This window comes from Hirundo rustica, chromosome 3, assembly GCF_015227805.2.
Source record: "Hirundo rustica isolate bHirRus1 chromosome 3, bHirRus1.pri.v3, whole genome shotgun sequence".
Classification (NCBI taxonomy): domain Eukaryota; kingdom Metazoa; phylum Chordata; class Aves; order Passeriformes; family Hirundinidae; genus Hirundo; species Hirundo rustica.
Window position 1 is genome coordinate 116,668,901 of NC_053452.1, and position 13,234 is coordinate 116,682,134.

The following is a 13,234-nucleotide window of genomic DNA, read 5'->3' on the forward strand; positions in this document are numbered from 1 at the left end:
AAATGCTGAAGATAAATTAAGACTAGAGAAATGTAATTTATAAAGGAGACATAAAACAAGCTAACAAAAAGCAGTGGCTTTTTTCACACAACATCTAACTGAACTGGGTAACTCATAGGCAAAGTTGTAACTAAAAATCTATGTGTGGTTCAAGCAATAATTCAACAAGCTCATGGAAGCAAAATCTATCGAGCTCTTAAACATGGAAGGGGAGGTGTTCAGATATGTTATAGGCTGCAAACTGCTGGACCCTACGAAAATACACTAGGGGAAGTGCCACACTGTATTTGCCTGCCCTGTTCTTTATTTTCCTTTCTTAAGCACCTGCCAGAGGCCACTGTTGGCCAGGATACTGAGCGGTGGGCAGACTCAGCACTGCTTTCTTACATTAACATGATTATGTGCTGTGAAAACAAGCACCCTTTGATTTTAGAACTGTCAGGTAACAAGAAGTTATCAATTTTTGGTCTTAAGAGACAGAGAATAATCACATCCCTTCTTTATAATAGTGAGGTTCTACAGTCTTCAGCTCCTTTGTTTTGCTTCCTAAATTTTTGCATTTAGACTACCCTTACACTGTATTTTATTCTGATGTGAGGAAGCACTGACATTTCCAAAGTGACATCAAGTTTTCAGTTTGGTTCCCAATTCTGTTCCTGTTCATTCCCGATTCTGTTCCTGTTGATTCCCATCCTCCTAGGGGCCTCCTTAACTGTTACTGACACTACATTCTGGAGACATGTTGCCAATCAGATGTGATTTTCTTCCTGATTAATAGGAGAAATTCTAGACCTCACCCATATACAATGGATACAGTGAAGATTTCATCAAAAATGTTAACTGCAAACTTATCAACACAGAATTACCTCTGCTACCTTCCAGCTCAGTCCCCCTGTGTCTCACAGGTGCAGAGGATGGGGTAAGGGCCCTGATGTCCCTAAGTTGAAAGCCCAATGGGAAAGCCACTCACCTGTTCATACAGTTCCCCTCTTATCAGTGCCATGGAGATCCTGTCGATGACATCCGCATTGGTGAGCAGCTCATCCCTGTCCATGGCTAGCCGTGCTGCTTTGGCTGGCAGCCCTGCCCGCAGATATAAGCTGATGGCTGCCAGGTAGTCGCCCTGTCCCTCTTGGACTTCCCCAGCCTTCTCTTCCTGCTGGGTATCCAGCAGCCACTGGTAGTAACCCCGACGCAACTTCTCCAGCATTGGGTGTCCCTATGGAGAAACACAGACCTGCCTGACCTGGGTAAGATGAGATACTGCGCAGCTCATCCTGCAGGCTCTGAACACTCAATCATAGCACCAGGCCTCCTGTTGTCCAGTTATCAGAAACTGCAATGCCAGCCCTGTGTACCATGGCACTACCCATTCTTCTTTGAAGCCACAGATACTCCTAAACCAATTTCAGTAGCTTTTCTCCCTATTCTTCCAGGTCTGTGCTTACACCCGTGCAATCTTCCCTTCTACCTGTAGCCCTTCCAAGCAGAAGCAAGGTAAAGCAGGTGAAAAGAACACAGATCCTGAATGGACTCCCAACCAGAAGATTTACCAAGCAAGACCAGCCTACAGCCCAGTGCAGCAATATTCTGTACCTTGGCCTTGGCCACCACAATGCATTCATCCCACATGTGCAGCTCCTGGTACATGTCCATGGCCTCCTCTGTGGCGTTCTGTGTCAGAAAGCAAAGCAGTAACCCAAAGACTCCAGGTTAGGAGCAGATACACTGCCATGGAGCTCTCACAGCGGGCAGGGTTAGATATGCAGAAAACACTTGAAAATGTGTACTGTCTCCATTACTTAGATATACATCCTCCCTCACACTCTTCATGCATCTCTGGGTAATCCTATACCTCAGAACAAGGAATACCTTTTCTACTTCATGGAGAAAACTATTCTCCTAGGAAGAAGCAATATCTTCCTTTCCTCTTACAGCACAGGGCACACACCTCCCCACCCAAAATTAATCAGAACTTTTTCCACTCCTTCTTCCTTTACTCACTTGTTCCAGGAAGATCATCTCTGCCAGCTTGTAGTTCTTGTCTAGCATGGCCAAGCGGGCCCGCACCAGGTAATGGTCTGTGCCATCCCCACCCTGCTAACAACAGCAGCAAGCTCAGTTTGCTGAGGGAAAGAACAGGCTCTAGAATGGAACATAGAGGGGACTGCAGGTGGAGGCTGGGTCATTACAAAAATGAAAGACAGTTGAGAATCATAGCAGTGACAAGCCAGGACAGTATGAAATGGCCAGCCTTTAGAGAGACTGGCAGCTGTGGATGAAAGACAATGTCAGCGATTTCTGCATGAAGAGGTACCGGTCCGTAGCATGATGCTGGTGAGCAAGGACACAGAAGATAATGAGCATGTGAGTTTTTAAAGGAAAACTGCTGCCTTGCAGAGCAGGAAAATTTTGACTTACGTGCTCCTGAGCTGCCTGGTCAGCAATGACATTGGTTTCATGCAGAAATCGAGCCTTTGCCATATTTCCCAGAGCTGCAAAGCACCTGGAAAATGTGAAGCAGTTAGTCAATAACCAGGTTTTGTTGCCCACTTTTGGTTCAAGATAAGAAAATCATAAACCGGGCAGCAGACTCAGCTCAGCAATGGGAGAGGTGGGGTAGCCCTACTTCAAGAGAAGGATTTTGCAAAGACCTATGTTCAGATGTGCCCTCTAGCCCTGCTCTATGGGAGAATGCAGGAGCATGATCAAGGCTCATGTTTCACCTCCCCAGGCTTCAGCAATGCCTCAAGCTTGTTCACATCTGTCAGCCTCATCAGCCCTTGCTATACACAACCTGGAGTTACCATCAACAAAAATTTATGCCACAGAGAGAGTTCTTCCCATCCCTGGTTCTGGCATTACCAGCTGGGATGAAAAGGCAAAGTCATGGCCTGGTATAGAGAACATGTAAGTTTCCAACGCAGTGAATATTCCAGACCATACACAGAACCACATCTTTAGCCGGACCCTAGTTTCTGGGATTCAGCAAAGAGCATGTTGAAGCCATGAAGATGGGATGTACCTCTCTGCAATGTGCAGCTGTCTTGCTTCCAAAGCCAGTCTGCTGAGGGTCTTCCACATGGCTTCAGTCTCTGTGGACATTTCCAATGTCTCCAAGAATGCAGTAGCCCTTGAGACAGACAGATTTGCAGACTCTGAGCGACAGAAGAGCTCTCTGAGGAAAATCTCAGACTGTGAGACAGGAGCTTCTTAACCAGATCAGCACTGAAAACAAAACCAGCTGGATGTGCCCAGCACTGAAGAGGACAGTGTAACACAGAGCCTGACAGAACAGAGGAAATTTCAGAGATCTAGGTTATTACTACCTGGGCTAAGGTACTTAGAGGTAGATGATCCACAGAAGGCAGTAGCAGTGTGGGACAAATCTAAAGTGTTCTGTCTGATACAAGTCCCTGCTGAGAAAGTCTCTGAAGACACAACAGTGCTATGACCATGTGAAGTTTTCTCCCCTGGTCACTTCTAAAAGCCTTCTAAGAGTGTCAGCAGCACCCAGGTGTCCATGACCACTTCGGACAGTCAATTTTTACACTGCATGACTCCTGGATGTTTCCATAATACTGTTACCACCTCTGGAAGGGCAGCAGTAAAAGCACCCAAGCACCACTCCACATCTGGCTGCTCTGGAGACACACTTATTCAATTATGCAATTAACTGACAACTACCTTCACCAGCCCTGCTGGTATCTGTGCGACCAGACTGACCAGTCTCTCCCTGAGTTTGAAACCACAAAGCTGCAAGGAGGCAAAAGCTGAAAAATCTCTCCTAAAGGACTCGGATGTTCATTGTAGCCAGACCTGGCACCAACATCATGCTGAGAGTCTGAAGTTCAACTCTGGAAAGCTGTGCTGCTGTTCATGGATCTCTGATTCCCAGGTGTCTGGCATGTGATATGAGCTACCTGCCATCCCCATTGGTGTATCCAGCACTTACCTGTGATAATCCCCATCATCAACAGCAGTTCCAAACTCTATGAGGCCTTCATCCAGGGTGTAGGACACAGTGTTCACCCCTTCAGATACTATCACTTCAGTCTTTCCATCATTCCTTTCCAAACCTATGATGTCCCCCTAGGAAGAGTACCAGCCGTCAATACTGCCCTGTTCACCTAAGCATGTGGGGTTTCAGGGATGTGAGGGCAGCCCTGCAAGAGCTCTGCCAGTCACGGTTCTTCTGAATTAGCTTGCACTGAGCAGACTGAGCCGTGAAGCAGCTCCTTGCTCCACCTTCTGCCAGAAATGCCTGCCACAAACTTGACAAATGAGCTCATATTTCGTCCATAAGAAACTAACAGCTCCCTTCTGCCTCCTTTCTGCCATAGCACCCCTGCCACTCCCACACGCATGAGGAAGAAGAAGAAGAAACTGCAGGAGGCAATCAAAGTCTCCAGAGTTTTACCTTCAGAGGAAACATGGTGACTCGCTCTGGAGCATCGATGTTGTACCAAATGCAGAGACTATTTCTGTTCTGAGCAACCACCACATCACTGCCCGGGACCCACTGCACATAGGAGCAGTAGTTCAGAATGCTCGTCTTGGTGCTGCTTTCAATGTCATAGAGCTGCAGCTGGAGATGGGAGAGGAGAACAGGCTCAGCTGGACTTGTGGCTGGGCTGCTAGCTCACATAAACATTGCAGGAACATCTGAGCAGGCATTTGTAAACAGACTTTTTCCAAGACACACATCCTAAAATCTCATACTTATTTACACATTGCTGTAAAACCTTGCAGCATTTCAAGCCACATGCTCTTGCCTCCCTTATGGCTTGGCATAGACAAATATAAACCAGAATATACCTCGTGCTACTTCAGTTCCCCCTCAGCTGCAGAGCTGGAACAGGAAAATGGGCTCTAAAGTCCTTCATGGAAACAAACTAAGGGACCTTTCTCTGCCATCTTGGGCTGAACTCTCCATCCCAGGCACAGTCCTATTGCAATGACTACTACCAATACGGTGATAGGTCAGTTGTTTGCAGAACACACTGCCCAAAACCAAACGTAACAGTTTGGAAGGTGTAACCTGACATGGCATATAGTGTCTTGTGACTGAAAACTCCTAGACTGTCTCTATTCCTTGTCCTCACCTAGAAAAGATGAGAAAAAGAAGAGAGAACTGTGCCAGTCTCATGACACACCTATCAAAAGAGAAGTCCCTGTTTCAGTCTGTACCAAAATGGCTGGAGAAATCATAGAATCCCAGAATGGTTTGGGTTGGAAGGAACCTTAAAAACCATCTTGTTTCAACCCTCTGCCATATGCAGGGACACCTTTCACTACACCAGGTTGTTCCAAGTCCTGTCCAACCTGGTCTTGAACACTTCCAGGGATGAGGCAGCCACAGCTTCCCTGAGCAACCTGTGCCAGGGCCTCAGCACCCTTCACAGGAAGAATTTCTCCCCAACATGCCATCTAACCCTGCCCTCTGGCAGTGGGAAGCCATTCCCCCTTATCCTTTCACTCCAGGCTCTTTTCCAAAGCCCCTCTCCAGCTCTTTTGGAGGCCCTTTAGGTGCTGGAAGGGACTCCAAGATCTTCCTGGAGCCTTCTCCAGGATGAACAACCCAAATTCTTTCAGCCTTTCCTCATAGAAGAGGTGTTCCAGGCCTCTGATCATCTCTGTGGCCTCTGGATTTGCTCCAGCAGCTCCATGTTGGTCCTGTGCTGGGACCAGCTGGAAGCAGCATAGCAGACAGGGTGTCACCTAAAGAGAGGGCAGAGGAACAAAACCCACCCTCCCCTGCTGCCCTAACTGTGGGATTGGTTCAGCACACAGCTCATCCTTGCCCTTGTTACATCTCATGAGATTCCCATGGGTGCAGCTCTGGAGCTTGTCCAGGTTCCTCTGGATGTCCCTGTCCTTCAGGTGTGTCATTCCACCCTCAGCTTGGTGTCATCTGCAAACTGAGGGTGTACTCAATCCCTTCATCTGTATCATCCATGAAAATATAAAATAACACTGTCCCAATACAGACCCCTGAGGGGCACTACTTGTCACTGATGTCCCCCAATTTCTTATCCAGCAAAAGCAAACAATCCACCATCAAATCCATCTCTCTCCTGTTTAGACAGAAGGATGCTGTGGGAGACTGTGTGAAAGGCTTTACAGACATCTAGATAAATGACATCCGCAGCCCTTCCCTTGTTCACTGATGGAGTCTCTCCATCAGAGAAGGCCATTGGGCTGGCCAGGCAGGACTTGCTGTTGGTGAAGCCATGCTGATTGTCCCGAATTTTCTCCCCTGGTTGTCCTGAATCACGTTCCCGTTCCCCATCTGCCTTAGCACTGCTTCTAGGGGGATCAGTTCCATGATCCTCCAAGCCCCAGAGGTGGGGCTACGAGGTCAGTAGTTCCCAGAGTCCTCCTTCCTAATCTTTTTAAAGATGGGTACAATGTTTTCCCTCTTCCAGTCACTGGGGCATCACCTGACTAACATGACATTTTGAATACCATACTGCAGAAGAACCCACGATTTTCATTTTCAGGTGTGATGAGATGAAGCAAGATGTCAATTAACTACGTTCAGCATTAGCTATGACTCAAGAATGCAACACTGCCAGCGCATGCAATCTGGACATAGTCAAACTTCCTCAAAGGAGCAGTAAGCAAAAAATCAGGAGAATTTCAGATGTGTTTCTCACCTCCCTCCCTCCATTCAGGCATGTCTCTCTCTACCTCTACCCACACACGCCATCCTGCCACATGGCCTGAGATGCCCGTCTCACCCTCATCTTCTTGTCCCTGAAGAGCAGTTTGTGGCCTGTTTCATTCAGCTCCAGCCAATCGATCTTGCTGTCGTGACTGATCGTACCTGTGTTGTAGCCACCAACAAGGTCCACTTCGGACAGAAAGAAAGTAAACAATGTAAGTAACCTGACATACCTCAAAGTGCTCAACATCTAAAGCTGTGCCAGGGGAATCAGATGCCTGGGACCTATTTAGGGCAAAACCCTCAGCAAAGACCCTGTGACATGAACACCAAACAGCAGTGACATTTTATTTTCATGCCTTCTCAGCCGCAGCAACTCTCTCCCACTGTCTGTGAGTATGCACAGCTTAGGCAGTGCAGGCAACAGAATCTGGGTCCAGGACACAGTCACAGACACCCATGGCTGTGTCCATGACAGGCAGTATCCTGTCAAAAGTAGGACAGCCTGGTGTCCAGTGGACTGCTGCTAGGCAGAGGGAATGCAAAGGGCAACTTCAGGGATGTGCTGCCTGGCCCAAAAAATGAAAAGAAATAAGGAAGGCTGGCAAAATACAGGAAGGAGAAGGAGGGTTACAGTCACCTGTTGCTATAGTCTTGATGTCTATCAGGTAAGCCAGTCTCTTGTTCTCATCCACACCTCGTTGCTGTCTCTCATTGATACGGACACTGTGATTTCAAGGGAATGCCTGTTACCTTCAAACTCTCAAAATTCACATTTGAATTGCATAGTGTCTCCCTGACTTCTCTGCAGTTTCCCTGACCACAGGAACAGTGCAGTTCTGTGACCTGTGACACTTGCCTAGTACTTATAGCTGCCTCAAGTGAGATCAAATTTTTCTGACCCATGGCTTCCCCCCAGAAGCAGCCCATGATCCTCCCTTCTCTTGAATCAGAACATGGGGTATAGAATTTTAGAGGGACAGAGGAGGTCCTGCTGGCAACTGAGTCCCTAATGATCCTGCACCAGGACCAGCTGGATGCAGAGTTGCCTGAGAACATGCACAGGAGGTCCCTCTTCAGCAACAGCCATTGCAGACTGCACCAAGATGAGAGCAAAAGAGGCTCTCGTGCTTCTAAACCTTGACAGCCAGTAACTTGGCAACTAAACCCATCACTGGTCACTGTGAGAAGTGGGTGTCTGGGGGCTGCATTCTGCAGTGTGGGACACTTCCAGAGTTGTACATCTGAGCTCATTTTACTAAATGCCTGTGCTGGTTACACAGGTAGATGTAACCATTACCTGACCAGATGAGGGTTCATAAACTCTGTGCGCACAGACCCCAGAATGTCATTGCTTCCATATTCCACTAGTGTCAGCTCTCCAGCATTGAAAATCATGCAGACCTGATGGTGAGAGGGTCATACACTTTTAGAGTAAAGCAACAGAAACACTCACCTGCCAGTAAGGGGAACAGGAAAGAAATCTGCTGTACACAAATCTTAATTTAAATACTCTGGGATGACTAAGGAGCTCTTCCTGTCTTCTTGTTGTGACTGACAGCTTTTTCTCAAGGCCGGGGATTTTAATTGCGGGCCTATCAGTCCTGCAGGAGTCAAGCTCTCCCCATGACAGCTGTATTCTGTATCTCTAACACCCTCTCGAGCCATTGTTCTTTCATTGCTTCTCTCTCCTTCTGGGTTAAAACATATAACTTGTCAGTCCAGATACTGAGTTTGCCCTGTACCTGGCATGTGGAAAAGGCAAGTACAGGGAAAAAGTAGACTGGGACCTGCATGAAGAGGCTAAATCCAGGAAAACTGCTGAGAAACAGGGGTTTCCAGAAACATAGGGGACACTTTTCTTGCTGGTGTACACACAGCTTTACACATTATACATGGGGAGCATTCTGTCCCATCTTACTTACGTTCTCATTGTCAAAGAAGAACTTCTCATTCCCCCCAGATCCTTGCCAGGCCACCTGCAAAGCAATGGCACGGGGTGAGGCTGACCTCCACCAGGACCATCTGCTGATGATGGGGTCCACTGTTCAGATTCCAGCTCCCACAACAGACAAAAACACTTACACTGCACAAGGGATTTTGTTCCATCACTTTAGCTGCCAACACTGTTTTTCAGTCATTCCCAGCTTGCAAATTCCACAGGTTCCTCTCCTTTCTTTAAACTCAGCTTCAGACTCCAGCTCTCTTTGTATAGTATATAGTATAGTCTTCTGAACAAGAGGCCTTTATGTGACCAAGGTACTCCCTCTATCCTATCCTTCACAGGCCCTTCTCCACCTTCCCCAGACCAACTTTAGTGCAAAAAGCACCCGAACAACTCCTCTGCCTCTGCTAAACATAGCCACAAAATCACTGCTACCACTGGTGGGAGCAGAATCTCCTCACCACATGTAGCTGAAACCCTTCTTTTTTAGGGTCATACTAGCAATGGCTGGGGAACAACTGATTGGAAATCTGAGTAGAGCACTGGATAATACAATAGCTATTGTGGTAACAATAGACAAGTGGCCAGAGAAGCAGAAAACTGAAAGCCAAGGCTACAGCAGTCCTCTTCTCTCATGGACTCCATGGACTCAAGAACTCCAACGTACTGCTTCAACGGAGCCCCAGTGAGACAGCAAGAGTACAAATGGACTTCTCAAAGCTTTTGTTCTTTCTGAGAAGTGAGTACAGCTGTGCAATTGAAAGAAAAACTCTGTGCAGTTAAGATGTAGAGGAACCTGGGAGCTTCATTCTGGCCAAATTCTCAGTTATATTACCAAGTATCAGCATTCCTCAGTGCAAATCTCCAGTCAGAGTTCCTGCTCCAAGAGGGATTGATTAGCTCACCAGTCTGATTAAAGGTATGCGACACCTTTGTGAACAAAGCAAGTATGTCCTTGAAGCCTATTTAATACTTTTATCAGACATTGGCCTATTGCCCCCATTCTCCAGGCTCAGCACATGGGCTCAGCACTCAGAGCACTGTGAGGCTCAGGGGATGGACAATTTTGTGTGAATTGTCTGGTACCAGAAATGGCACAGGCATAAGCTGTGCGATGCAGTCATCAATGCTGTTCTGACAATTTTTTATTTTGTTTCTTTTAAGCACACTAAGATTTGTACATTCATATCTAGAACGTATATATGTAAAACATCCAGATTTGGGCCCCTGAGTACAAGAGAGACTGACAAACTGGAGCAAGTTCAGCACACTACCATCAAGATGTGAAGCACTTACACAGTGTAGAGAGGCTGAAGGAATCTTGCTTCTTCAGCCTGGAGAAGGGAAGGCTTAGGAAGTCTCTAATACAGTGATGCCAGGCTTTGTTTTGGCAGATGCAGAGTGAAAGGATGAAAAGTGGTCATAAAACAGCACTCAAAATACCAAGAAAACTTAGGAAAAAGGCTTTCCTCCATGAGTACAGTAAAGCATTGAAACAGAGGATTAGAAAAAATGTGGGACCTGAGCAACAACATCTGAATTTAATATTGACCTTCTTCTGGGCAGTACGTTTGATAAGACACCTCCCAAGGCCCTTCCAACCTGAAATATTCTATGATTCTTTGAAAACAGAGGTATTGTTCCCATGCAGAAATCATATCCTCTGTGTTATGAAGTTAAGCATTTGAAATTCCAGAAATGCCACCGATTTTCCAGTACCTCACTGAGCTTGTTGGAGCTGACGTCACCCAGCAGTAACGTGTCTGAGGTGTGGGCCACCAGGTACCTGTCCTTCCCTAAGATCTTCACTTCATCAATCTCATAACCATACTGGGATTTCAACACAATTCGAGTTCCTGTTGAGAGGTTCTTCACAATGACCTAGGGAAAGTCAGAAAAAGCAATATGAGGCCATGCACAGAGGAACAGGCGCAGACTTCTTGCCCCATGGAAGATTAGGCAACAGATGATAATTAGGATATTTAGATATCCCCTCACATCATTTCCCTCTGCATTTTTAAAAAAATCTTACCATTCCTTTTGCATGGGATGACAGCTATAGTAGACATGTGGAATTCTTACTTTTGCCTATTACAAGTTACTAGCCTAGCTGGAGACCCACTCAGGCCCCCAGCCCTTTCAAGAATCCTGTACTCTCTCCACTGACTACACAGGGGTGCCCAGGCTGCCAGCTCACCCATCCTTAGTGCCACATTCTGAACAAGGTAAATTTGGCTAAAATTAAATCACTTCAGAAGTCTGCACTTGACATGGAGGTACCTCCCAAAAATTCACATGATAGGAAATTAACTCCACCCAATTCCCACCGATTCCCACCCAACCTAAGCCCTGTCCCTGGCATATCCCCTATGCCTTTCTCAACAAGTTGGTATGAACAAACCATAGGTGTAAAACTCCAAACATGTCTAGTTCTGGCAAACATCCCATTTTCATCAGGAATTGCATACCTCATTAGATGTTCTCTTACCTGGCTTGGTCCCACATATGTAATTTCAAATTTATTTTTGTAAATGGTTCTACGAAGGCAGCAGTCAAACTGTTCAACTCCTCCACACAGCGTACCCTGGGGACAAAAACACATCATGTGGTGAGTGAACTCTGTTAAGGAGAAATATTCCAAACCCTGCTTACATGAAGAGGATCAGAGGTCAGACACAAACACACCAGTCCCAGCTGTTCTGGAAAACAAGGTTCAAGCACCCACATGCAGGAGGACCAGTCCTATTTTGACTTTCTTCAGATAACAGAAAGATTGAGCCATTCTCAGAAAAACGAAGATTACCAAATGTTGGCATGAATCTGGGACAGGAGGAGGAAGGGTTAAAAACCACCTTTGTCCTCATCTTTCCCATTATTCTTCTCAGTTTCTCACTTCTCCCTCTCCCAGACTCCTAATCTCTCCTCCCTTCAAGAAGAATCCTTTCACCTTTATTTTTAACATCCCCACTCTTCTCACTGATATCCCACCCCTTAGCCCCTTCCCCTTCTCTGAAAATATTTGTTCACATGTTCTGTAATTCTTTGTCTGAAAATATTTCAAGAATTCTTGATTGTTGAACACAAAAATATACAAAAACTATTACAGAAAAGTCATAAATAACATCTTTCATAAATAATTTGAGTGTTTTGAGTTAGTCAACTAACTACAAAAAATATGCGGAAAGATCGATTTAAAGAGTTTTAAAGAATTATCTGACTTTAGAGAAAGGCAGATTAAGGCTTGATGGCTGAAGGTAGAAGAAAGAGAATGCTGAACTGAAAACACAGTGCAGAAACACAGAGTGTCATTAGCAGGTCGGTTTGTATACTGCTTCTCACGGGTGCCCAGAGGAAAGAATGTTCCCGAGAGTGCCCCAGAGAAGCTATGCTGACCTCATCATGCTTCTGAGAAAAGAGAAGGGCTGCTGCAACCAGTGAGCTATCACACCAACAGCCACAAGGTTTTACAGCTTCACACACCCATCCAGCTGCAGCAGTTCCCAAGCATAAGGTCTTGGCCTCAGCATCGCCACTGCACTCCTGAGTGACGGTGTGACCACATCAGTATGACCAAAGCATGTTCAAAGCCCTCCCCTGAGCACACCACTTTGTTCCCATGCACAAACATCCCCCTGCTGTTGGACTTGAAGGCTCAGGCCTCTGGACTGATGATACAAACCGCACAGATCCGTGAGCCATCTCTCTTCCACGCCAAAGCTGTGATGGTGTATAAGTGAGCTATTTCTTTGGGCTTGCCTTCCTCCCAGGCACTGCGGCGTGGGCTCCAGTTCAGAACCCGTAACCTGTGAGAGAGAGGAGATAAGAGAGACATTAAAAACAGTGCATGGCTGACAAAGAAAGGACTATAGAGAAGAGAATTCTCCATCAGGTACATGGTACCTGTCATAGCTGCCAATAACAATGGACTGGCCACTGGGACTGGTGGCTGCTGTGGTGAATTCCTTCTCTGACGAGTCCCGGCTGTAGTCAAAGGTTTGAATCACGCTGCCTTCCTTCCCATAAGCAACAATTTTCTTGTCACAGCCTGCAGCCACAATGCTGTTGGAAGCCCAGGCAAGGGCGTAAGGAGGACAGGGATGCACTGCCAATTTACCCTACAACAGACAAGAACACCCTGAACATGTGAACGGCCCCAACTCCTAGCAGGCCTCTGTGCTCATCTATCCCAGTGGGACCAGTATGGGACCTTCTGTAAAGCCCAGTTCATGGGGGCAGCTCTGTGTGCCTGCCTAGTCTGTAGGAAGACAGAAACCAGAACTGAGCAATGCATCAACTATTCCATTCATTTAACTGTGTGAGAAGAATTCTAATGCCAGTTAGAAGACTGATACCATTAACCAGACTAAGACTGAACTCCCAACACGGTAGAGTATAAATGGATCTTCACGATATCATGGCAGAGAGCAGCCATGCTCAAACTGCTTCAGCTGGAGACAAAAGAAAAGATCTGAGAACAGAATTCCCTTCACCACAACCTGAAGCACAGAGAGGAGCGGGAGGCTCAGGGGAAATGCTGGGTGTCGAAGGACAAAATGTGAGCCTGATATTCAACAGTAACTGTGGTAACTACACACTGTTTAGTGTGGAGACAACAGCAGCCA

At 46.5% G+C, this 13,234-nt stretch overlaps 1 protein-coding gene across 2 annotated transcripts in view; it reads right to left on the reverse strand.

The window, feature by feature from the left end:
- IFT172 (intraflagellar transport 172) overlaps positions 1 to 13,234 on the reverse strand; it is a 36,867-nt gene that overhangs the window by 17,916 nt on the left and 5,717 nt on the right. Inside the window, exons 8-22 of one of the 2 annotated variants that reach the window (XM_040059093.2) lie at positions 12,513 to 12,727; positions 12,292 to 12,415; positions 11,101 to 11,196; positions 10,332 to 10,493; positions 8,593 to 8,646; positions 7,968 to 8,071; positions 7,308 to 7,393; positions 6,744 to 6,856; positions 4,421 to 4,588; positions 3,956 to 4,092; positions 3,026 to 3,133; positions 2,422 to 2,506; positions 2,005 to 2,097; positions 1,597 to 1,674; positions 971 to 1,219 (exon numbers count right to left, since the gene is read on the reverse strand). In XM_040059093.2, the coding sequence (XP_039915027.1) occupies positions 971 to 1,219; positions 1,597 to 1,674; positions 2,005 to 2,097; positions 2,422 to 2,506; positions 3,026 to 3,133; positions 3,956 to 4,092; positions 4,421 to 4,588; positions 6,744 to 6,856; positions 7,308 to 7,393; positions 7,968 to 8,071; positions 8,593 to 8,646; positions 10,332 to 10,493; positions 11,101 to 11,196; positions 12,292 to 12,415; positions 12,513 to 12,727 (1,872 nt within the window). Of the gene's footprint in view, positions 1 to 970; positions 1,220 to 1,596; positions 1,675 to 2,004; positions 2,101 to 2,421; positions 2,507 to 3,025; positions 3,134 to 3,955; positions 4,093 to 4,420; positions 4,589 to 6,743; positions 6,857 to 7,307; positions 7,394 to 7,967; positions 8,072 to 8,592; positions 8,647 to 10,331; positions 10,494 to 11,100; positions 11,197 to 12,291; positions 12,416 to 12,512; positions 12,728 to 13,234 lie in introns of both variants that reach the window. The other variant, XM_040059092.2, reaches the window with a different exon arrangement.